Source organism: Rhinolophus sinicus, chromosome 2 (assembly GCF_057876585.1).
Source record: "Rhinolophus sinicus isolate RSI-liver-muscle chromosome 2, RSI-T2T, whole genome shotgun sequence".
Classification (NCBI taxonomy): domain Eukaryota; kingdom Metazoa; phylum Chordata; class Mammalia; order Chiroptera; family Rhinolophidae; genus Rhinolophus; species Rhinolophus sinicus.
In genome coordinates, this window is record NC_142502.1 from 44,032,346 (window position 1) to 44,058,148 (window position 25,803).

At 35.5% G+C, this 25,803-nt stretch overlaps 2 protein-coding genes across 4 annotated transcripts in view; one reads left to right on the forward strand and one right to left on the reverse strand.

Annotated features, from left to right (window-relative positions):
• Nucleotides 1–12,400, reverse strand: FAM229B (family with sequence similarity 229 member B). 3 transcript variants are annotated; one of them, XM_019735035.2, is made up of 4 exons: nucleotides 12,262–12,400; nucleotides 3,424–3,525; nucleotides 1,615–1,723; nucleotides 1–228 (listed from the first exon to the last, which is right to left on the reverse strand). In XM_019735035.2, exons 2-4 carry the CDS (start codon nucleotides 3,428–3,430, stop codon nucleotides 111–113), a joined length of 234 nt encoding a protein of 77 aa, XP_019590594.1. In that variant the 5' UTR covers nucleotides 3,431–3,525; nucleotides 12,262–12,400; the 3' UTR covers nucleotides 1–110. The 3 variants fall into 3 exon arrangements, with proteins under 3 accessions (XP_019590594.1, XP_019590591.1, XP_074189557.1); XM_019735032.2 differs by having other exon boundaries at nucleotides 1,615–1,753; XM_074333456.1 differs by having other exon boundaries at nucleotides 3,424–3,522; nucleotides 12,262–12,381.
• The window catches only part of TUBE1 (tubulin epsilon 1), a 16,749-nt gene continuing 3,244 nt past the window's right edge, over nucleotides 12,299–25,803 (forward strand). Inside the window, exons 1-9 of the mRNA XM_019735027.3 lie at nucleotides 12,299–12,578; nucleotides 12,679–12,752; nucleotides 13,357–13,409; nucleotides 15,848–15,905; nucleotides 19,026–19,141; nucleotides 20,647–20,768; nucleotides 23,761–23,948; nucleotides 24,159–24,334; nucleotides 25,331–25,471. Of these exons, the coding sequence (XP_019590586.3) occupies nucleotides 12,299–12,578; nucleotides 12,679–12,752; nucleotides 13,357–13,409; nucleotides 15,848–15,905; nucleotides 19,026–19,141; nucleotides 20,647–20,768; nucleotides 23,761–23,948; nucleotides 24,159–24,334; nucleotides 25,331–25,471 (1,208 nt within the window). The remainder of the gene's footprint in view (nucleotides 12,579–12,678; nucleotides 12,753–13,356; nucleotides 13,410–15,847; nucleotides 15,906–19,025; nucleotides 19,142–20,646; nucleotides 20,769–23,760; nucleotides 23,949–24,158; nucleotides 24,335–25,330; nucleotides 25,472–25,803) is intronic.

Here is a 25,803-nt window from a genome sequence, read left to right on the forward strand (position 1 = left end):
TGTTGTCATCATCCAAAGGTGCCACCACTTTTATTTGTTTACCAGATCATGCGATGATACTGCCCCACTACCCTTGACCTAGTCAAACCTCCATGAAAGACTTAATGATGCTATTTAGGGTGCATTTCCTTGCTGCTTTGTGCAGGTGGCTTTCGCATTGTTGCATAGACCGTGATGGGAACATCAGTTATTGTCAGGCAATGACTTCCAGGGCATCTTCGGAGTTGCCTGAAGAAAATAGCAAAGGACATGGAGTTAGAGACTAAAAGGAAACTTTTCAGAGCAGTGAAGTGTGAGTGCACATTCAACTGTTTTAAATCATTTTGGAATCTTTAAAAACTCACAGAATAAATATAGCACAGTGGCACTGATGAGGCAGACATGTTAGACTTACGGTGCAAAGAAACTATGATTTGTTGCTATACATTTAATGACAGGAAATTCATAATACAAAAATAACCTTTCAGATGTTCATTCTGAAAGGTATGCAGTGATTACTAAATGGCAAGGGAGGGGGTGCATAGTTGTAAACGTAAGTGATAATACGTATATGCATCTTAAAATCAATTCAGTTGAGGTGATTTAAAAACTAGAATATTTGTGGAAAAATATAAAACTGAACATACCATTCCACATACTGTTCAAATGTTGATAGAATCTCAGGTTTAAAAAGCCCTTAAATGATATCTAGTCCAAAAATACATCTAGTGCTTGAATTTCCTTTCTAACATTCCCACCAAATAAATCGCCCAGCCTCAAACATTTCTAAAGACAAGTGCTCAGTATTTCCCAAAGTACCCTGTTCCATCCTTGAATAACTGATTTTTAAAATAGTTTTCTTCAATTAAAAAAAAATTATTATTATTTAAACTTTTATTTATTTACGTCTGTTTTCCAGAGCCCATCAGTTCCAAGTCAAGTAGTTGTTTCAATCTAGTTGTGGAGGGCGCAGCTCACAGTGGCCCATGTGGGGATCGAACCGGCAACCTTGTTAAGAGCACTGCACTCTAACCAGCTGAGCTAACCGGCCGCCCCTATTTTGTTTTGTAGAATCTTCATACTCTACATCGCTCTCTTTCTGCCAAAGATCAAATCAAAGCCATAGTCCCATTGAACCTGAGGTCTGAGTCTTTTCCATGTTTGTAGCCTTATGCCCAGCACAGCGCCAAGCGTATGATAGCACTAAAGGCTGGCTTTTTTAATTGATTGTTATTCTAATCTCGAAAAGTATCAACAACAACAACAAAAAACTAACTAAAAATGGACCCCCAAAAAAAGGAAGGAAGGAAGGAGGGAGGGAGGGAGGAAAGAAAGGAAGGAAGGAAGGAAGGAAGGAAGGAAGGAAGGAAGGAAGGAAGGAAGGAAGGAAGGAAGGGAGAAAAAAAGAAAGAATTGGTTTATCATTAAGACTTACAGAGGTATAAAATGCAGACTCTATGCTAAGAAAACCTGGGATCTGTCCATACTAATTTAATAACAGCAATATTTGTTAATACTAATTTAATAATAGCAATGTTCCTGGGCTTTTTTCTTACTAATATTGAACATCAGCTGTGCTCATATCGATGGCAGCCATTACACATTTCCTCAGTTGTCAGGATAAGGAGACTTTACCTGGCTGGTGACATCTCCTTCCCATTACAGGCAGCACTGGAGGTCAGCCCAGGTTCCAGCCCGATTGAAGAATCTCCTCCTTCCACTGGAAACCTCCATGGCTGGGTCCCTAACCGAAAAGGCATAATTCACTGAAAACCTAGGTTAGAAAGTTATGATAATGGAGAGGGAGTGGGTTGTCTTTGAATAGTTGTTTGGAACTTTTAATTTTGTTGCAGGTATATACAAACATTCTGAAAATGGTATTTTTTAAATATCTGTAAAAGTGTATAAATACTGTATGAAACAATGTTAAGTTTTGCAGCAAATAGAAAATAGCCACTGGATGATAAAAGTAAACTGTGCCCTACGGTTAACATAACAGAAGTCCATTTCTGATGTGTGGAATAAAACACATTCAGTTTGCCTTTAAACAGTTGTTGCAATCAACAAGCTTGAGCCCCTACACCCACCTCCCACTGCCTCCCTGCCTATCTAAGCCCTTCTCTTCCTTTGAAGTACAGCTGAGTTGCGTACCCACCATGATATTTCATCTAACCCTTCTGTTCCTGGTTATCATTCATTCCCCCCGCCTCTCTGCTTTCACAGTGTATTAGTTAAGGAAAGTGTCTAAGGAGTGTTGGATTGACTATGTGATCTTAGGCAAGATACTTAACCAAGTATGTTTCTCAAGGATAAATTGGGAATAATGGTCTCTACTTCCAGGGTAATAATGAGGATTAAATAATACATGTAAAGTGCAGTATCTAACACCTATTTAGTGCTCAACAAATGCTAACTATTATTATTCAGCAGATACTACTGAGCAGTTATACATATATAATGTGATATATGTACGAGATATATATGATACACATATACACACAAACACACATACACACAGGGCTACATAAAATAATTGTTGCCTACTGTTGCCTCTGTTGGAGCTCGTCCCCATCCCACTGCTGCCATCCTTTACTTGTTAGAGCCAACTCATTCATTAAGTCTGAATTTACGGTACATTTCACTTTCTCAGAGGAGCCTTACACAATCACCCCTCCCCCATTATAGAAGTTTTCATGGCACTCTTTATTTCTTCTTTGTAACAGTTATTATCACTCTAATTCAGGATTTCTCTACCATGACACTAATGACTTTGGGGCCAGATAATTTTTCGTTGGGAAGGAGGAGACTGTCCTGTGCATGACAGGGTGTTTTGCAGCATCCGGGGCCTCCACCACTGCAGGCCAACAGCACCCCGCCCCAAAAGTTGTGATAGTCAAAAATGTCTCCAGTCATTGCCAAATGTCCCCTGGTGGAGAAGGGGGCTGGGGGGAATTTTTTGTAAATGTTTTTGTTTAACACTGTGACCCCACCCCATTCCATATCTGTCTTTGTCACCACTGACTCCTGAATCCCAACAACAGTGCCTGGCACACAGTGCGCCATTAACTACTGTAGCTTGTATGAATTTACGTCTTCAACAAAGGACATGAAAAATAAATGTCATATATCTGTTTCTTATGCCTAGTTCAGTATATTATGCCTAATAAGTAAACGTTTATTGTGGTAATCATAAAACTAAATTATTAAAGTTTAGAAATGTGAATATTATATAATATTTTTTATAGATTGTGTCAATTATCAAGGAAAAAATTGTTAAGCTCAATGAAAAGTTAGTAAAACCATAGTAAAATCTATGGTTTAGTAAAACTATGTACCTTATGTAGATATTAAGTTTTAGGGAACTTGATCAAGAATACATGGACTTACCAAAATAGCCTGAGTCTGATTCCTGTAGTGATAAATAAATCAATTGTTTCTACTGACCTTCCATAGAAGACTGGACTTGCCAAAGGAATGATGATCAAATGTTCAGTGACACCAAGAAATTATGACATCAGAAGATTCTTTCACACAATTGCCTATCTGCTAAAAAATAAAATGTCAGAATTCATAGCTCCAGCAACAAGCTGAAATTTATCTTCTGGACTTCCCTCCCTCTCCAACTTCTGTATCAACAGCTTATCTCCCTGAATGTAATACGTAAGTTTAACCCTTAAGCCAGAACTTTACTCTTCAGCTAACCATTTATATCTTCAGTTTTCATAGCTGCTGACTGAACTATTAAATGCTAGTGGGCACCTTTCACATTTAATGAAAATCTTTTTTAACAACTACATTTTATGTTAAGTTCCCACTGCTCTGTTTTCATGATTTATGTTATAGGAAATTGGCATTTTATATAATTAAGTTGGTTAGACAAAAATATTACCTCTGCCTTCTTTTTCTTACTAGGGTGCTATCTGTGAATAGCTGATCACAATTTTAGCTTAAAGAAACCATTTAACTGATTGTGTCATAGTCACACAAATTGAAATAATTGCTGCATTGTTAACTAGTGTGTCATTAGGACCTAAACATTTAATCCTTAAGATGGCAAAATTTTTTAATACTAGTTTACATTTTTAAGTGCAGGCAGTAGTGGGTAAATGATGGATTTTTGACATCAGAATTAGGTTTGAATTCTGAGGCTTTCAGCAAATCACTAAAAGTCTGTTCGTAAAATGGTACTAATTACTATATCATAGAGTTGTTTTGAGGCATAAAAAAATCTCACATGTATTATCAGCATAAGTGCTCTTATCTTTTCGCATAATTCTTGAAATTAGAGTGTTGACACATGACTTCACTTTTTAGTGATCAATATATCTTTAAACTACAAAGTAAATATTCTTGAATTCCTCTGATTAACCATTATTTTACTAGTTTATTTGGCACAAGTTGTGCCACGTTTCTTTTTTCGATATGGGTGCTACAATGAAACAAACCAAACAACCTTAAAAAGCCTTAAAAAGGAAACTTTTCAGAACTAGAGTAATATATCAGACAACAAAATGAACTTGACTCTCCAGCAGATCTTCACAGAGAAATGGAGGAACAAGTGAAGTATAAATGAGGGCATGGAGGGGAGAAGATGGTGAAATCTCTAAATACTCCCTCAATTCGCATAAGCTCAAGAAAATAATCTTTCAATTCTCAGGCTATTGATTCATAAGATGCAGGAAAGGAGTGATGTTTCAACTGGTCATATGCTAAGAAAACAGATCCATTATTAGAATTCATTCATACAACAAATAATTGCTGAGAATCCACCATGAGGCAGGAGTGAGTTAAATGTTGAAGATAAAATATTGAGCAAACATACAGTCTGTCCTAGTGGAGTTTGCAGGCTAGTGTAGGATATCAAACTGAAATCCAAAGGATGAACAGGCTTTAACTATTAAAAGATAGAAATGGGTGGGAAGCAAAGACATTGAGACAGTTGGAGGAGGGGCAAAAAGAGGCAACATCATGTGCAGAAGTCATCTGCAAGTAGAGAGGACAACAGAAGATCTGAAAAGCCAGCATAACCACAGCAGAGAAAATAAAGCAAGAAATTGGGTCAAACATATATGGTAGATAGAAGCTAAACCATGCCAGAACATAAACCCAAATTAAAGATTTTAGATTTTATCTTATGAGCAAGGGAGCCCACAAAAGAATTTTAATCTCTCGGGAAACAAACTTAGATTTCATTGATTTTTTTCTACTAATTTTCTATTCATTTGATTTCCACTCCAATCTTTAGTATTTCTTTTTTTCTGTTTACTTTGGGCTTAATTTGCTTTTCTTTCTCTAGTTTCTTAAAAGCATAAGGCATTGATTTGAGACCTATCTTTTTAACATAAGCATTTAATTCTATAAATTTTCATCAAAGCAATACTTTAGCTTCATTCCACAAATTTTGAAATTTTGTTGTCATTTCCTTCCGTTAAAATTTTCCTTTTTGCTTCTTCCTTTGACCCATGGATTATTTAGAACCGTGTTATTTTGTTTTCAAATATTTAGGAATATTCTTGCTATCTCTCTGTCACTGGTTTCTTAGAATCCATTGTCAGAGAACACACTTTGTATGCTCTTATTTTAAATGTATTGAGATTTGCTTATGGCCAGAAAATGCTCTATCTTGGTAAATGTTCCGTGCACACTTATAAAGAATGTGTATTCTGCTATTATTGGGTGAAGTGTTCTATACATGGAATCAGTTGTTTCACAGAGTTGTTCAAGTCTGCATTCTTACTGATTTTCTGTATACTTGTTTGTCAATTATTGAAATAAGGATGTTGAAATTTCCATCTATAATTATGACTTTCTCGGTTTTTCCTTTCCATTCTGCCAGTTTTTGCCTCCTATGTTTTGAAGTACTGTTATTAGGTGCATAAATACTTAGTGTTATGTTCTCTTGATGAATTGACACCTTTATCGTTATAAAATGCCCTTCTTTATCCCTAATAATATTCTCTGCTCTGAAATCTGCTTTGTCTGAAACATATAGCTACTTTCTATTTATTAGTGTTAGTATAATGTATCTTTTCCAATCATTTTACTTTTAACCTACTAGGTCTTTATAGTAAAATTGGCTTTTTTATAAACAGTTATAGTTGAGTTTTGCTGTTTTTATCTACTCTGATGATCTTCGACTTTTAATCAAATGTTTTTATTATTTACATTTAATGTGATATGATTGAATTTAAATCTGCCCTCTTGCCATTTGTATTCCATTTGTGCCATTGGTTCTTTGTTCCTTTTTTCTTGTTATTTTGTTCTTTTGAAACAAGTGAGTATATTTTATGAATTTATTTTATCTCCATTATTGGTTTGTTGCTATACAACCTTTGTGTGCTTTGTTTTGCTTTGGTGTGGTTTGGTTTTGATTTCTTTAAGGTTTATAGTATACATTTTTAACTTTTCAGTCTCCTTTTAATAACATTATGCCACTTCACATATACTTAAAGAACCTTACAAGGTATATTCCATTTCCCCTCTCCCACTCTGTATTATTTTGTTATGTATTTTACTTCAACAGATATTTCAAACCTCCCAACACATTATTGTCTTTTTAAAGCAATTATCTTTTAAAGGCATTTTTAAAAGCATCAGAAGTCGTTTGTATTTACCCACATATTTATCATTTTCAGTTCTCTTCATTCCCTTGAGTATGTCCAGATTTCCATCCAACAGCATTTTACTTTTATCTGAAGGTTTTCATTAACACTGGTGGTCTCCTGGTGATTCATTCATTCAGCTTTTGTATGTTTTTACTTCATCTTAATTTTTGAGTATTTTTGTTGGGTATAGAATCCTAAGGCAACAGTTTTGTTTCATACTAAGTACTTTAAATATTTTGCTCCACTGTTTTCTGGCTTGCATTGTTTCCAACAAGAAAGTCTGCGGTTATCCTTATCTTTGTTCCCTTATATGTAGTGTGTCTTTTTTTCCTCTGGGTAATTTTAGTAGTTTCTCTTTATCACGGATATTAAGCAATTTGATTATAATGTGCTTGGAGTGATTTTCTTCCTGTTTCCTGTGTCTACATGTTCATCGAGCTTCTTGGATCTGTGGGCTCATCCTTTATCACACTTGGAAACTTTCCAGCCATTATTTTTTCAAGTATTTCTTGTTTCCTCCTTCTAGAACTCCAATTAAATGTATATAAAGGTGCTTGATGTTGTGCCACAGCTCACTGAACCTCATTTTTATTGTTTGTTGTTGTTCTCTGTTTTATTTTGGGTAGTTTCTATTGCTATGTCTTTCACTACTCTTTTCTTTTGCAATGTCTAATCCACTCTTAATTCCATCCAATGTATTTTTCATCACAGGCATTGTGATTTTTATCTCTAGAGGTCTAATTTGTGTCTTTTATATTTGTCTCTCCTTAATCTGTTTATGCTTCCTTCTGACTTCCTAAATATGAAGAGTATATTTATAAGTTGTTTTAATGTCCTCGTCTACTAATTCTTTCATTTGTGCCATTTCTTGGTTTGTTTTCACTGACTGATTTTTCATCTCATTATGGAGTGTATTTTTCTACATTTCTGCATATCTTGCAATTTTTGATTTGATGCCAGACATTGTAAATTTCACATTGCTGAATGTTGGATTTTATTTTTATTCCTCTAAGTACTTTCAAGTTTTTTTCTGCAACAGTTATTTGGAAACAGCTTGGTCCTTTGAAGAGTTGATTATATGCTTTCTTAGGCTAGATCAAAACAGGCTTTCATCTATGGCAAATCTGTCTCCATTACTGAGGCAATCCTCTTCTGTGTATTCGACCCAAATGCCCCATATAGTACAAGGTTCCTCCACTTAAGATAAGGGGAATGTGAACTAGTCCCAGTCCTGTGTGAACCACAGGAATTGTTCTGCCCGCTTCTTTGGAGTCATTCCTCAGCCTTGGGTAGTTTGGACACATGATTTTACTGATCAGTACTCAGTTTAAGGCTCCTGACGAATCTGCTGAATATCTCCAGAACTTTCTCTATACACACTCCTCTCTGGCACTCTACACTGCAAATGTTAGCTGCCTTGGTCCCCCAGAATCCTAAACTCAGGGTGGCCCCTGGATTGTGTTTGGTCTCTATTCATTTTAAAGAGGTCATTGGGTCCAGCCCAGTCTCAAGGGGAGGGGATTACACAAAAATAGGAGGCAGAGGTCATTGGGTGGCATCTTAGAGGCTGCTTACCACAAATGCTGTATTCTGACGTCATGTCTGAGAAGGCTTGTGATGTGCTTACAAATGTTCATCAAATATTTCTGGCTTTGTGTCTTCCAGGAATTACAATGCTTGGCCCTCTTATGAGTATTTGGAGCCCATGTGACTAGTTTGAGCCAGTGAGTTAAAAGCAGCCATTAAATGCAGTGCAAGACCCTCCTGAGTTTCCTTTCTGCCACAAAAACCAGGAATGTACCAAATAATGGTAGCTCAGCAACTTAAGTGCCCAAGTGAGGATCACATAAAGCATAACCAGACACCCCCAAATGGACATGTATCATGTGCAAAAAACAAACATTTGTTTTACACCACTGAGATTTGGAGATTGTTGTTACCACAGCATAACAAAATTTATCCTGACATATACAGACTTAGGTCCATACTCAGGTACTGCCAAAACATAAACCTAAAATATAAGTCACTAGCAAGTGGTCAAGCAGCGAGTGACAAGGAAATTGTTCTCGGAAGATGAAAGGATAGTTATCTATATTATCCAGTGGCAAACCTGTTAGAAAAACCTTTGGAAAAACTCTGTGATAGCCTAGAAGGCAGATGATTTACTAATGAACTTGAATGTTAGGTGAAGAGGTTGGAAGACAGAACGTTCGTAACATGTTGGCTGCTGTTGGCTGTGTTTGTCAAGTGATATGTAAAAGCGATGGGCTCAGAAATGCAGGGTACAAGCAGCAATACAAACGGATAGAGTACGCACAAATTCAAATTCTATTTTAATGACAACTTGAAAAGCTGTAAGAGTATAATTTTCCAGGGAAACATTTTATTCTCCCTCAGAACTTTGTAATATTTTTTCAATATCTTCCGGAACTGAATGTGCCATAGATGATGAGTCTAAAAGAGCCTGTTTTTTCTCCATGCCCCCCTCCCCTCCTTTTTGTTTTTTTGCCTGGGCACCTAAAGAATTCTTTCTTTATTCTGAATGACATAACTTAACCAGAATACATACCTCAGAGTTGACTGTTCTACAGAATTTTTCCACAGATTACAATATAGCGTTTTAACCTATAGATTTTTCTTCCTTTATTATTTTTTCTACCAGTAAGGAAATTTATTCTTCCATTTGCTGTGTTATCTATTTTAGAGGCACTTATTAATCTTATGTTGAACTATATTTGTCTCTTTCATATATACTATCCTCTAAGAGGCTTAATGCCTTTGTCCTTTACTTCAGCATTCTGTTTGATTTTCTACCTTTCCTCTACATCAGTAATTTGAATTTCAGTTCTCTATAGTCTGCTTCTTCATGCTTCTAATTATTCATTAGTTCTTTAAGGAGTTTTGGTCTTTTGTTAATTCCCTTTGCTCTTTTATCTCTATTTTGGTTCATTTACTCATCAAATATTTATTGACTACCTGTAGTATACCAGGCAAGGTTCTAGGTACTAACGCTATAATAGTGAACAAAACAGACAAGACTCAGCCCTCATAGAGCTTACTTCTCAGTACATTATGTTAGCATCTTTTCTTTGAGTCCCTGTATTATTGAATTCATATTCTCATTATTAAGTTCCTCTAAAGCACAAAGAATAAATGATAAATTTTCTTTTTTCCGCTTAGATTTCACCCAGTTCCTATACTTTATCATCTTTTGCATGCTATTTCCTTCCCCTTGGCTTCCTTCTTTCCTGCTTCCTTTTACAGTAGTAGTCTGTAAAATTCTCAAGGTTTTTATTTTCTCTTTCTCATATTTAACATGAAAATTCTGCCAAATCTCTTTGTTTGGTGTGTCAGTCAGCTATTCCTACAATACTACTGTACCCCCAAAATCTCATGGCTTTAACCAAAAATATTTTTCTTGTTCATAAGAGTATGAATAGCCTGCTATTCAGCTGACTTTCGCTTGTCTCACCTCGGTTCGACTAAAATCAACTGGACACCACATTTTAATTGAGAGTCAGATACAGACATGCTTCACATGTCTTCATCATTTTAGAAACAGCAGCCACCTGAATCAGTTTTTCTTAGGAAAAATAGCAAACTCCAAGAGGCAAGGCATGAAAGCACAGCTAAGACCCCTGTTAGTTTCATACCTGACATCATTCCATTGGCCAGAAAAAGCCACACAGATGAAGCCCAGAGTCAGTGTGGCAAAGATGTATACGCTACATAACTCGACTATAGATAGCAGAAAGTCCTGCAATCATGTGCAGAGGGAGAGAGTGAAAAATTAGAATAATTCAGTCTACCACACTCTGCTACTGTGTGAGTAAATTCTCCTTGACGTCTTTCTACTTACCTGAAACCTGTTCTTCCACTTACAGCTAGAGTGTAAAAGGTAAGTCATATTTTCTTTTTCATTATGTTTATATCAGAGGAGGTGTATTAGAGAGATTCCACTAGAGCTGTGCGTAGCTTTCCAGGATTGCCTGGGTTCTGCTTGTTTTTCTGAGAGTTTGTTAAATATTTTAAAAGAGATCTCAGTCCATCAAATTAGGAGTATTTTCGACTCCAGGATATGTTCAAATTCATGACTTCAAAATGGTCTCCTGGAAATTATAAACTCTCAAAAGTTTTCTGCTTCTACTTCAGTCCTGAAGTAGTGGCATGAAAGGTTCTACCTTGACTCTTAAGCAGAATTGTCTCTCAGTCTTATTCTCTCCGGAATGAAGTTATAAATGAGACTTATTAGGACTTCCTTAATTTGACTTTGTTCCCTTGTATGACCTCTGGGGAATAAAGGCTGGAATTAAATCACTGCATGAGGGGTTTGGCTCTGCAGAGGTCAGGATATCAGAGGAGCTAGAACCATAGTTCACCAACGCAGACCTACAAACATCACAAACTGGACCAAGCTTTGCAAATTTTGGAAGCTCCACAGTCTTTGGGGCTTCAACATCAGGCCCTGAAGTGAAATGTTGGAGGTGCCTGACTACACCCCTACCGCTGACTCCATGCTCACTAATAAGCAGTTAAGAGTATGTAATGCAGAGACCCTGATCCCGCTCCCTGCACAAGAACGCAGGATATGGTGAGGCCAAAAAGGAACACCAACAGGTTCGTACCACTATATTCTCCCTGGCAGCTGGGTTGGAGACACAGGAGGCAGGATCCACATGATCCGCCATCCGCTTCTCTGCCAACCAACCCCCCTTGCTAGCCGCAACCCATGCTTCTCTGCCAACCAACCAAATCCCTGTTTAGCCACGGCAGTTATATTAGTGGCTAATGACTAACCAGTAACAGCGGATGGCCACCCAGTCACAGCAGATTACAGCTGATTACAGCTGATGGCCATCTAATAACCGAGCCAGTACCTTTCCACGTCAGGCCGAGAGCCTGGAAACTGCTCTCCTGGCTCTGTCCCCGCAAAGGTGTTGCAATCAATTGAAAATTACAGTTTGTATTACCACACATTAATTGCACATATAATTTAACTTTTTTTAATAGAGAAGGCTTCCTAAGATTTTGTAGCTCCTCAGAATTTTTGTGGAAAAATAAATTTCGTCAAAGAAGTGCTTGAGATCTTCATTGAAATCTGGTATAAATTGATCAATAAGAGTGTACAGTATTTTTCAATGTTTGACCATTTTATGGAGACGGTAATGTTCAGGAATGCCTGATTTTTCAATCTTTTCCTCCTTTCTCCCATCTAAAGACAATATAAATCACATGCCTAGTTTTAATTTCATCTCTTTCATTAGACTTCTATTTACTCATTTACATCCTCATCCACTGAATCCTATTGCACTTACAGTCAGCACTACACAATATATTAAGTCACATTAAGTTGAGTATTTCGTGCGTATCTTCAATTAGATTGTAAGTTTCTTGGAGCTGGGGATTTATGTCTTAATTTTTTTTGACTCCTCCAGTGGGCCTGGAAGTTCATGTGCCCAGGATCTCTTTGTGCTCCTCGACATTCCTCGTTTTCTAAGAGAACAAAGGGCTTGTTGGATAGAGATACTAGCGCAGCGTCCCGGGGAATCTGAATAAGCGGAATTTGACCCACCCACCAGGGTGCTGAGATTGTGAACGACGACTACACTTCTGAGGATCCATTCACAGTTTTAAAGACACATGTTTTAAAATCCCACTCCAAAGCTTAGTAACCCACCAGTTACGCCGGCCTTCGGAGCTGCTGATGCTAAAAGATGTTGACAAAGCAGCGAGGACCTGCGGTCCCGGCGCCCAGTCGCTATGGTAACGAGGAGACGCCGGCGCACTGGCACGGCTTTCTGACGGAAAAGCGTAGCGTGAACCTAGAGAGGAGCATAGCGACGTCAGCGACTTGCGGCAGCAGCGTGACTTACGGCACTTCCGACCCTTCGTTGAGCGCCGTTGGTGTGCGGGCGGGATGCGAAGGCGGGCGCGGGCTTCCGTGTTCCCTTGGCTGGTCTCCCTGCAGCATGACCCAGTCGGTGGTCGTGCAGGGTAAGCTGCGTGTCGAGGGTGGGGACCCCGTTGGCGCGGAGCCCAGCGGCCTTGTTTGCCACTAATGTCCGCTCTGTTTCCTTCCTCTCCCTGACCGCAGTCGGCCAGTGCGGAAACCAGATAGGCTGCTGCTTTTGGGACTTGGCGCTGAGGGAGCATGCCGCTGTCAATCAGGTACCGGCCCCGCCTCCGGGGACCCACCTCCCCTGTCACCCAGGCCCTTCCCCCAGATACACAAGAATTACTCAACGGAACTTTTATTTGACTGGTGTACGTTGTACGAGATCTTCTCAGTAAAGAACAAACTGGTTTTTAAACGTGTATTGGTGTTAGACACACAGTAGATTAAACAACACTGGCCGGAGACCTTGGTCTGAAGCTTCCCCTAATTATCGGGGTCTCATCTTTATCAGGGTTCTTGTGAAGATCCATGAGATAGAATATGTGAAAGTACTTTATAAAATAGGTGATGTGTGGTATTCTATTCCTTAATTTAACCGGTCAGCTTTTAAAATGATCACCAAGAACCCAGAGAAAGCTCTCATTTGAGTCACCTGTTCTACAGTCTGTGGGGACTCGGGACTGTCAAGTGTCCTTCACTGAACTTAATTCATAGATCTCATGGCATTTATTCTTCTCTAGATTGGAAGAATCAGCCTAAGCATTTATGATAATTTGCCTTTTCTTATCAGCCACGTACCAGCCATTATAGTTTTGTGGGATTATTTAGGAAAGAGGCAAAACTTAATTAAATGCTATATATTTTTTTCATTTTCAGAAAGGAATTTATGATGAAGCGATAAGCAGCTTCTTTAGAAATGTGGATACCAGGTAAGATGGGATTAAAGTCTATCACATAGCGTAATGATTACTTTTCATGTCAACAGATTGGGAGAGACTCCTTCAGAAGATAATAAGAGCGGTTGATAACTGGAAAGAAGTCTGGCTTTTTCGTTTTTCTCATTGAAAGCATATTTCTCATTGTTCTCATATCATTCTGCAGAGCAAGACAATAGGTTTTCTTATGGGATCATAATAAGGAACAGTGTGCCTTATTTTTATTAACTTGACCTTGAAATAAAGTTTCTAAAGGAATGCTGACAATTTCTCAGAGGGTATCTTGTTAATGCATTCAGTAATGACTAACTTTTGAACGAAAAATATTTACATTTCTCTGATGTTATTTGTGGTCAGGAATATTTGCTCTATAAATAGAATGAGATAAAAAGGAGGAAAGCAGTTGTCAGATTACTTTTGTTTTTTTAATAAAGGGTGTATGTGATTATATATTTTTTATCTAAAAGAGTAATTTGACATTCAGGGTTTGTTGATAAACTTGTAATGTTAAATCATTTAGTTCATGCAGTTTCGAAATACTTAAAGCTAAATTATGGTGGGCTTGAACTGAAAAATACATACTTAATATCCAGTTTTAATCTCATTCAATAAAAATTGCAGTTCCAGTTTGAATTAGTTGGTTGGGTATTTGAGGCAGTTACCTCCTGGGGAAGGCGAATTAGTCCTCACTTCTTGGTGAATTTCAGAGTGTGACCCTCAGTCTTGCAAACTCAGAATCCATGTTGACACCTTGAGAATGGGTCCAATACAGGCAGAAAAACCAACTCAGAATGGGAGATTAAAAAGCAGAAAGTCAATTAGTAGTTGAAAAGCAGGAAGTCAATTAGTAATTGACAGTAGGAACTATGAGAAGACAAGACACTCATTTTCCTTCAAAAGCACATTCTCTTCTATAGGAAATCTACTTGAAAAGCTAAGTAATAGAAGGTTGCTTGAAGATCATGGAATCAGACCAAGGGAAATTCAGTGTATTACCTTAATGGCTGGTGTCATTATCTTTATTATTTGGAAATATGTGTTATATAGACGAAATTTCCTCTGGTTTGTGAACCAGAAAAACTTCTCCCCTATGTACTATTAAGAGACTCAAATTTGCTTTTGTAGTACTTCCTTTTAGATGCTTCCCTTCTGACTAAATTCCTACTCCCATCCCCTCTATTTTTGATGGCCAATCCTTTCATTGAATATTACATGGTTGAGACTCAGCCTGGGAACTATTCTCTCTTAAGGTGACTTCACATAACTACTCTCATCTACTCTGTGTGTTTTATACTTTCATCTGAGAGCGTTCTTATTTCCTCAGTATCAAGTTTGGGGAGAAAAGGCTTGGTATCTTGGTCTTCTTTCCATGTACCATCAACACATGCAGTATCTGTTCCGCAAGTTAACACAAAAAATCTTTTTCAAAAACACAACCATATCTCACATTTGTGTGTACACTTCTGTATCTGTTTGAGGAAATGATCATACCTTTGTAACAGCATGATAGGAATTTACCTGTACCAGGAATTGGCAAACCTGTCCTATAAAGGTCCAGATGGTAAATATTTCAGTTTTGCAGACCGTAAGGTCTGTGTCACATCTACTACTCAACTTGCCATTGTATTATGAAAGCAGGTATAAATAGTACATAAACAAATGGGTGTGCCTCTGTTCCAATACAACTATTTAGGAGAACAAGTAGCTGGTCAGATTTGGCCAAGAACTAATTTACCAAACTATATTGACTCATACACTGTTTCTAGTGATAGATTATTTACTTTAGTAACTATGTTCAACACGAAATTCTAGGAAAAGCTTTAGATACTCAGTGGTATATAACTAGTACATTAGTTGCTATGTATTTGACTACAATAGGAAACCTTATTAATGGTGGCTTAAGCAATAAAGGTATTCAATTATCTCACATACAAATAAATCAGGAAATTGGATGTTCTAGGTTTGGTAAAGTGCCTTCAAGTGCAAGATACTGTATGTTGTTTCATTATTCTTAGTGTGTTGGCGTTTTGTTTTCATGTGTATTGCTTCCTAACTATAAAATGGCAGGCTTCACTCCAGAAATAATGTCCACATTCATGTTCAAGGAAGGAAAACGGAAGAATTGGCACCAACTGCCTCTGGTCCTTTTTATCAGAAAAGCTTCCCAAGCTATCTTCTCATCTCATTAGCCAGAACTGGATTACGTGGCCAGTGCTAACTACAAAGAAAACTGGGGAAAGTAGTGCCTTACTTTTTTTTAGCCTAATGGGAGGTAGGCAAGGGAGAAGATTTGGAATGGCAGCCCCTTTGTTACCATTTATATCTGTCCACCTGGCCTATAAGTAGCTTTATTGTGTAAATGACTTTATTACCTGACAGCACTATTAGCCATGGGCTATCTTATGACCTTTTCTTATTTTTTTATCTTTCAGAGTGGTTGGTGATGGTGCCAGTATTTCCAAGGGGAAAATTTGTTCTTTAAAAGCAAGAGTAAGATATATACACTTCGATTCTTACATTGCATGTGTTTTTAAAATAACTATAACTATCATGAGAATGCAATTTTAATTTAACTTCTCAAATTAAAAAAAAAAGGTATTTACTAAGCCACATTTAATACAAATATGATTAAGCAGACTTTTGTTTTTACCTGAAACTTTAGGGGGAATATTTTGTGCTTAAAATAAAAACTTTAGCATTTTTTCTAAATGTTTCAAGGGAAATATACGTCTAGATAAGTGATAACAAAAGGATCTTTCTTAACTCTAAAACTGAAATACACACTAATACAAGTTAATGTTTCATTTGAAGATAATGGAAGCTTTATTTGCTCCCAATACAAAGCATAGATTTAACCACATTGTGGTGAATGAATACCATAACCACATGAGACCTGAACAAAAATGTTTCAAGTCAGTAGCCTATATTTAGTCTTAATACCATTCCAACAACACTTCTGTGATTGTCTACAACAAGCTGCTTTTTCCAATTGTAGATCAGTAATCTTTATAACAAAACAGAAAGGTAGTTTAGATGCTATGGAAGTAATTGAGACGATAATGATCAGACCAGAAGTAGTGGCAGAAAGAGGGGAGAGCGATAGTGTTGTGGTACCTGGGAACCATCTCGTTTCTGTGATCTCTGATGTTCTTGGAAAACAAAATTTAGGGCAGAGACCATGTGCTTGTAAGCTGTTGGAATAGTTAACGCTTGGTATACTCCATGCCATAGAGGGTGCTAACATCCCACCCCAAATCTTATTCAGAGAAAGAAATGTTGACATTTCCTAGACCACTCCCAATTTGAGCTCTTTCCCACCACCACATCAGTAAGCAAGGTGGGAAGTAGAGGAAACACTATTGGAAAAGAATAAATCAGTGTGTTTCTACAGCCTTTGACTTGTCCTAGAAGGTACTCTTCCATTACTCCTTAGGAGCCTTGGTATTATGTGGCTGCGATCACCGAATAGTCTATGCTTCACCAGGTAACTTGATGGCTGGGTCCCTCCACCGTGTCCAGTATCTGAAGTTTACATAGGAATTTTGTAAATCCTATGTGATAATTTAGGGAAAGCTTAAAAGCCAGAAAGCTATCACCATATGGCTCTGGAAGAAAATAATAAACATCAAATCTTAGAAACATCAAATCCTAGCTGTGACTCCTTACCTTGGATGGCTAAGTGAGGAACCCAGAATAATTTCTCCTAACTTGAATTAATTTCCAAGGGAAAAACAAATCAAAGGCCTGGTGTTACTAAGAAAAGATTGGAGGAGTTATAGACTATGTCAGGGTTTTAATGCTCAGTGACTGACAGTGATGCTGCTGTCAAACTGACTTCAGGAGGTGCTCGAATGTCAGTTTGTATTGTGCATGCAGCTGCTTTTGTCACGGAGGGGATGGCTTACATATGTTTAATTTACCATTTAGGAGACAGTAACTAAATGGTTTTCCTTCAGACAAAAAAAATAAAAATAATATATATATATATATATATATATATATATATATATATATTTTTAGTCTTTGGTAAATCATCTCAATAAATCTATTTTGGAACAAGGCCAGTATATGGTAAAAATTAGTATTGTAATTATCTTTCAAAATCCCTTAAATTATCAGTGAATAATCAGTCTTGTCTGTGTAAAGTGTATGTATATTTACTGTTGTATATAAAGGAGCACACTTGTAAGACATGATTTTATGATCTTTCTAATATACTGCTATAATATACCAATACTATGCAATATACTATTATATAATGAAAATAGAATATTTCTAATATCGTGTATAATAATACTATTTTAATTGCCAGCTTCTAGTAGCATAATTAACTACAGAAATAATTGAATTCACATTTAAATGGACGTAAATGATAACTCTGCTGGAGTCAGTTACTTTATAAATATCAAACTTGATGGTCTCCCTTTGATAAGATAATAGAGCATTTAGTTGGGTGGTTCAGAGTCAGTATTCTGTAGCCGTGCTAGCCAGTTTTGAATCTCTGCTCTACCACTTACTAGCTTGCTGATTATAGCCAAGTTATTTAACTTTCCTAGGCCTCAGTTTCCACAATCTGTAGAGTGGGGATAATTATAATACATATACACAGGGCCGTAAGGATTAAATGGGGTGATACATATGAGCACTTAGAATAGTGACGTATTTGGTAAGTGCTTAGTAACATTACATGATCACAAGAACTGAAAAAGCCCATAAACGAAGCACTTTCTCTGTGACACTGAATCACAGAGTTAATCGCTTTATGGGGTATCCTAAAGTTATTTCAGAATACTTTTTTCAGCTTTGCTTTATTTATTTACTATTTATTTGACATTTTCACTCTTCTCCCTCACTATAGAAAATATAGGAAGTAAAGCACAAAACAGTGGGTGCAGGGGTATATAACTCTACTGCCAAGTTATCCCTGCTTACATTTTGCTATATTTCTCTCCAGTCTTCTCTGTTTTTCTTTCCATAGTTTTATGTTTCATATTGTGATGTTCTTAGTAATAGAGGTTATCTCCTATGTCAGTAAAGTTTGTGGTACTGAATTAGATTGTGAGTTACTTGGGGGAAGGAACCTATTGTCATCATTGACACCTACCTAGTGCCTTGGCTTTGCACATAATAGTAAGTTTACTGACTTGAATTGGACAGTTTTGGGCTGTGATTCACAAAGAGCAGCATGGTTCGTCCTAGTGAGCAAATGCATTAACATACCCTACATTTATTGAGAATTTTTTCTGGTTAAGTTACCTTCTAGATTTCTGAGACCTTCTCAAGAAATTTACAGTTGGTCACATAAGCACTGTAAAATAAAAGAATTGTTAGAAAAGCAGTTGAAGGGATTATTCAGCTCCTTTTTTTACCCACTTGGTAATTTGGAGTAGGATAAGCATTTAGAATCCATCTTTTAATTGGATTCCACCTTTTAAGCAGAGAGGAATTATTTTTTTAATCTTATTCCAGAGGCTACGTAAAGATTCAAATAAAAATTTGATTAAGCTTAACTTATGAAAAGAACAATGCAACTTTTAGCTCATAAATTATTTTCATTTACAGAGTGACTAAAGAAAAATATGCTAATTAAGTTTTATTTCTCTTTTTCAGGCTGTTTTAATTGACATGGAGGAAGGGGTAGTAAATGAAATTCTGCAGGGACCTTTGAGAGATGTATTTGATAGCAAGCAGCTCATCACTGATATTTCTGGCTCAGGGAATAATTGGTGAGAATATGCTGAATATAAAAATGGAATGTCATCTGGAAAAATTAACAATCTTTCCTTCATTCTAATAGGTCCTGCTGACATGAAAGCAAAATATAACATGCCATACCTAACTCTAGGCCTTTTAGCCCATCATCTTTTCCTTAATAAATGATGGTGTTTTACAGTGCTTGGAAGACCCCTGTATTCCAGTTCTTTCCTTTTTTTTTTTCTTTAAGAAAAAGGTGAATCATGAAAAATTGACTTAAATTCTTTGTTGTGAATTGATTCTTGCATAATACTAGTGATAAAAGTTTTAAGTATTTTTACAAACTGTTGTCTTACCTGTATTATGATTTGACTTTATCAACTTGTCCAGTTGGTAAGATTTAATAGAATTGATACAGAGATACAAGCCAGACCAGCATTCAAAAGCCCTAGCATTCAAGCTCAGGCTGTGTTTGGCCTTAAATTATAATGGTCTCTTCTCCTTAATGGGAAAAAAGCTCCAACAGTGACCATTTAAAAATTTACTTTGAGACTGTTTTTTAAAAATTAAGTAGCTCCTTGGTATTTGCAAATCTAATATTCATTATGTTAACTATTTGCAATCAGTCTCTCAGTTTCATAATGCATAGTGATGTATAATTTTACTAAAGCATGAATTTGAATCTTGCATTCTGAGAGTCATTTGGGGAGAACCAGTCACTAAATAAGTGAGTCCACCTGACCACCCAACTGGCTTTTCTCTTTGTTGTATAACTTATTCTGTAACCTTTGAGTTACACCTGACTGCATGTTGTGGGAAAATGATGTTTAGTGTTTTAATTCATCATAGTGATACTTGCAAATTTAGGCAGCCAAAAAGGCTTGCAGAGGCTCATGACTGAGTTTTCTACTGTGTTCCATTTCATCTAGTAATAACATGATGTGACCAATGTTTTTCGCATATTTTAAACCAAAATAGGTTAGTTTAAATTTTTAGGTCTTTGTAGTTGACCACATTCTGCTTTTAAATATATAAAAAATTCACTGCAGTCAGAGTTTACTTTAAATGGAGATGAGGAAAAAAAATATGTAACTAAAATCTCGTTTTGTTGTAATTATACCTTAAGAGAAAATTAAGATAAATTTTAAAAAACATAGCTGTATAGCCATTGAAAATGAGCTATCTTATTAGGATATTTGAGAATTATAGATACATGTATATACCAGGGGTGCCAAAAAAAATGTATACACATGACTTGTATTCATCTTTTGTTATCAGTATATATTATTACAATTTTAATAGTTTTTTCCTTTTAAAATGTGTATACCTTTTTTTGGCACCCTCTCTATATTTGTTCAATTTTCTACCTAGTAATTTGAGATACGATCATACGATTTATTGATATGAAACAAGAATAGAATTTACTTAATACAGTAAAAATACTTTTGCAAGTTTTTCCATATTCATTTAGATCAGAAGTAAAATCTTGAAATAATTAATGCAAAGAATTTTTTTAAATCTGTATTCTTTTTTTCAGGGCTGTGGGTCACAGAGTTTTTGGCAGTCTTTATCAAGAACAGATTTTAGAGAAACTCAGAAAGTCAGCAGAGCACTGCGATTGTTTGCAGTGTTTTTTTATAATACATTCCATGGGAGGAGGTAAAGTTATTTACTCATTTGCCCATAACAATGTGAAAGTGCAACTGGGAATCCATTTTGCAAACATAAGTCTAGTTTTCAGTCCTATGCTTAAGATAGAACTATTAAGAGTGCGTGTGTTTATGAATATAGGTACATAACAGCTTTTTACTTAAATGTCAAAGTATGTCACTATTACCATTTTTTTAAAAAATCCTTTTAAGAGTCAATAGAATCTGAAAAATATACTTCTTCTACCTTTAGTTTCTTTTACAAACTTTCCAGCTACATTTCAATATATATGAGCTTTTGGGAAATGCTGAGCTTTTGGGAAATGCTGACTTTGTCCTGAAAGTTAGCTTGTGCAGTCCCATATCCTAACTAGAGCTAGGTATTCTGGCATGTTTGTAGGTATGCCTGTAAAAGAATATCAAAACCCTTTCTCTGACTACCCTCAAACCTTTCCTGTGTCCAATCAGAGAAATAAGTAAAAGAAACTATTTTAGTCAACTCCTTTAAATCATTCTTTACATGGTAATTAATCACCTTGACCTAGAATAAATGATCTGCATCGCTGTTTCCCCAGGGAAGCCCGTACCTTGCAAGTATTTTGCTTCCCTGTTCCATGAAATAGAAACAGGTCATAATCTACTAATTTCATAATAGGATTAGCCAATTTTAAAAATCTGCCATGTTTTTTCCTCCAAGCTGAGATTAAGATTTTATTTTCACAGGTTATGTACAATTGATTTTTCATATATATATATATATATATATATATATATATATATATATATATATATATTATTCAGTGTAATAGCATTTTAAAATTAAAGTCATAATTGCTACATAACGGTGCCTTTAGAAGACCACCATAATCATTAAATTAAGAAACAAATTTTCTTTCTACTGGTATAATTAACCTGCAAGTTTAAGTTTAAAAAAAAAAAGTTTAATTTATAGTTCATTATGGTGCCTTTTTAAAATCCCTCTATTTCTCAAAATCTCAGATTACACTTTATTCATAATTCACTGAAAATGGCAAAAATAAATAATACTGAAGGTTAAAAATGAAGGTTTCCTTTCCCACATCTAATCCTTAGTGTCTCCGCACAAGTAGTCAAGTTTGCCAGTGTCACAATTGCAGATATTTCTACACCTATTAAAAGTGCGTGTGTGTGTTTTTATGTAAATGAAATCATGCAATACATATTCTGAATTTTTCTAATTTTATCTTTCCTGAGTGTCTTTCAATATCACCTCTGTCTCAGAGAATTCAATTGTGTGAATAGGTAATAATTTTTAAAGTCAGCCCTCATTGATGGATGTTAAGTTGTTTATGGCATTTACTTACTATAAACAATCCCCAGTGAAGATCTAGTACATACATCTTTCTTCATTTGTGCCACTATAGCTGTAGGCAATATTCCTAGAAAGGAAAGTGGGACCAAAGAATATGTACATTTTAAATTTTCTCTGATTACTGAAAGCCTGCCTACATTATTGCACCAATCCATATTATTAGCAGCAATTTATAAGTTTATGTCCCCACACTGTCACCCACACTGAGTATTATGAGACATAAATCTAATACGTTCAAAATTATATTGTCTTAAATTACATTTATTAGAAGGTTGAACATCATCAAATCTCTTTCCCATTTGATTTATTTTGAGTTAGATATTTATATCCTTTGCCCATTTTTCTATTGTATTAATTCATATTTCTTTGGTTGATTTGTGAGACCTCTTTATTGTAAAGAAATTTAGTCATCATAAATATAGAAGATTTTTTTCTAAGTTTGCCTATTTTGTGTATGAGTTTTATATACATTTAAGTTTTGTTTATTTTTAATGTAAACAAAATGGTCTTTTCTGTAATGGCTCTGGTTTTGTATAATGTTTAGAAAGTCCTTCCTATTAAAGATTAACCAGAAAAAAATCTTCCTCGCTTTCATCTAGTATTTTTAACATCATACCTTTTTAATATTTATCTACATGAGTTAGCACATTGGCTTTTAAACTTTTTTTTAAATCAGAACAGCAAGAAATAACATTTCACATCACAGCCCAAACACATACACACATACAAACTGAAACAAAAGATTCAGAAAACATTACTTACACACACCACATGTGACACGTTGATATTTCTAGTGTTTCATTTAAGAAAAGAAAATACTGGTCCTAACCTAATAAATTAGTTTCATAGCCCACTAATGGTTCACAACCCATAGTTTGAAAAACACCAGGTTAGAGGATTCCAGTTTTATCTCTTTAAAGTTCTTACAAATTTCTGAACTTATATAAATGTAACTGTGTGTGCCAGAAAGTTACCTGAATGGGATTCCTAGAGTTTCTGCTTTTAAGTAGTTGAAAAGCTTTCTAACTGAAAATTTTGTAAATTCAAGGTGGTCATGCGTAAGCAGATTTAGTTCAATGTTTAAGTTGCTTGTGTCACAATAGTGTCCTTCAACATTAAGGATGCATATTGCTGCACCGAAGAGGTTAAGATAGTTTGGTTTTGTTAAGTTGCCTAACACCAAGTGTAGACTGAAGACTGTCTTACTGTTTTACTCTTCAATCAGTTCTTTTGGCATCAGATAAATGTAACTTAAATTTGAAAAAGGGTGAAATAGAGAAAGCCCTCCCAACCTCACAGTAAGAGCCAGAGATTGAACTCAAGACTTTAAGCCTCAGTACCCATTTCCTTCTATGAAATTAGATTATTTAATATCATGTTTCCCTGAAAATAAAACCAGGTCTTACATTAATTTTTGCTCCAAAAGACACATGAGGGCTTATGTTCAGGGGATGTCATCCTGAAAAATCATGCTAGGGCTTATTTTCCGGTTAGGTCTTATTTTCAGGGAAACACCGTATATAATCACAGGAATAAATTGAAAATTAAAAGTTTTTAATAAACATTTCTACAAAAAACACCCATAAAATTCCAAGTTCTTCACAATTCGGAACCATTTGTGTTCTTTTTCTTTTTGGACTTTAATCCTCAGGAACAGGATCTGGACTTGGCACATTTCTTTTAAAAGTGCTTGAGGATGAATTCCCAGAAGTATACAGACTCGTGACTTCCGTTTATCCTTCTGGTGAGGATGATGTCATAACTTCGCCTTATAATAGCATCTTGGCGATGAAGGAACTGAATGAGCATGCAGACTGTGTGCTGCCCATTGACAACCAAGTAAGAAATGACATTGTCATTTATGGACGTATTGCGTATAAATTCGTTCCTGTGTTATGCTTGTGTTTATATGAAATATTCTTTTCAACCTTCCCATGTAAGAGGAAAAAAATGTTTAAATTGTTTCTTTCTCTTCTCTCCTTCCTGATAGAATGTCATCTATGTCCGCTCTTCTTAATAGCTTCTCTCCCAATGTTTTTCCCTTAAAAGTCTTTATTTGACATCATTAGCAAAATTGACTGCATGGTGAATTCTGGAAAATTGGGGACAACTATAAAGCCAAAGAGTCTGGTGACTTCAAGTGCTGGGGCTTCTAAAAAGCGGCAGGAGAAGCCCTTTGATGCAATGAACAACATTGTGGCAAATTTGCTGCTTAACCTAACAAGGTAATCCTATTAATGGTGTATACCTGACAACAATTTAAAAACTTCACTGTGTTTTTGATGATGTTTGTAGTAGCAATTTTTTTTAGTTAAGTTGTAGGAGCTTCTTTGATTTTTATTTTGTCTAGTGTTTTCAAATCTTGGAGTCATAAACCAGAATTTTAATTTCTGTGACTCCAAAGCAGCAGAATATTTCCCCAGAAATATTCCACGGAATATTTCCATGGTATTAAATAATAAAAGGTTTTGTGGTAGATACACTTGAGAAACATTTGGTTAGACAAAAGGAAACATTTTTTTACTGTAGGATATCTTAATCGTTTAAACCAGCTAATCTGTACCTCTCATTTGCTGGTCCAAAATATCTCCTTGACTTTGATTGCTTTGGTATCATTGTATTCCAAATTATAGAGCATATTCAGCAGACCCTTGAGGAATTTAGTGAAGTTTACAGAATAATGAAATAATTATTGACCTATATGTATTTAACTCAAGCTAAAATGTGTTTTAAGATTTTTTTTTATACAGAGGGTACCAAAAAATGTATATACACAATTTAAGAAAGGAAAAAACTGTATTAAACTTATGCTGATGGTAACCACTTTGAGGACCTCTTGTAATTGCAGAAGTCAAATGTGACTTATATTCATCTTTTGTTATCAGCATATATTATTACAATTTAATATAGTTTTTTCCTTTCTTAAAATGTGTATACATTTTTGGTACCCTCTATTTATGTAATGAGCAAACTGTTATGGTTGGTGTGTTAGTTACACTTCAGATATTCCAGAAATAACAATTGTTGTAGATGTCGTGTAATATTTTTTCTTTATACAACATGTTCATGATACCACATTTCAGTTATACAGGAGAAAAGCATATAGTCTACTGAAGAACAGAGTATGAAAGGATTTAAGAAAATGCCTGCTGAATAAATCAAGCTACATTCAAAGTGTACAATTTTAAAATTAATTTTTTTCTCATACTTTAATTTTTCAGCTCTGCGAGGTTTGAAGGATCCCTTAATATGGACCTTAATGAAATCAGCATGAATTTAGTTCCTTTTCCTCAATTGCATTATCTCGTGTCAAGCCTAACACCTCTATATACACTGGCAGATGTTAACATTCCTCCTCGAAGGTAAGATGTAGTAACGTTATTTCAGTTTATTTCACTTTAGCACGTGAATTATTTTTTTTTAATTTTAAGAGAAAAGTTTAAAATAACCAATTATTTCTTCATATCATTTTCTTTGTGAAAACTATATAATAAAATACAGTTGATGACAGCCATTTTTCTATTATATGAATCTTTATTTAAAAGTCATTATTTTAAAATATCAGTATTAAACTGTTTGAAATTAAATCTAGTAATAACTGAATAATAACTAAATTTTTAAACTTATGAAAAGTAAATATATAAGATTTAAGGGCTTAGAAGTCTGATGTACTTAAGTCTGAATCCTAATTGTC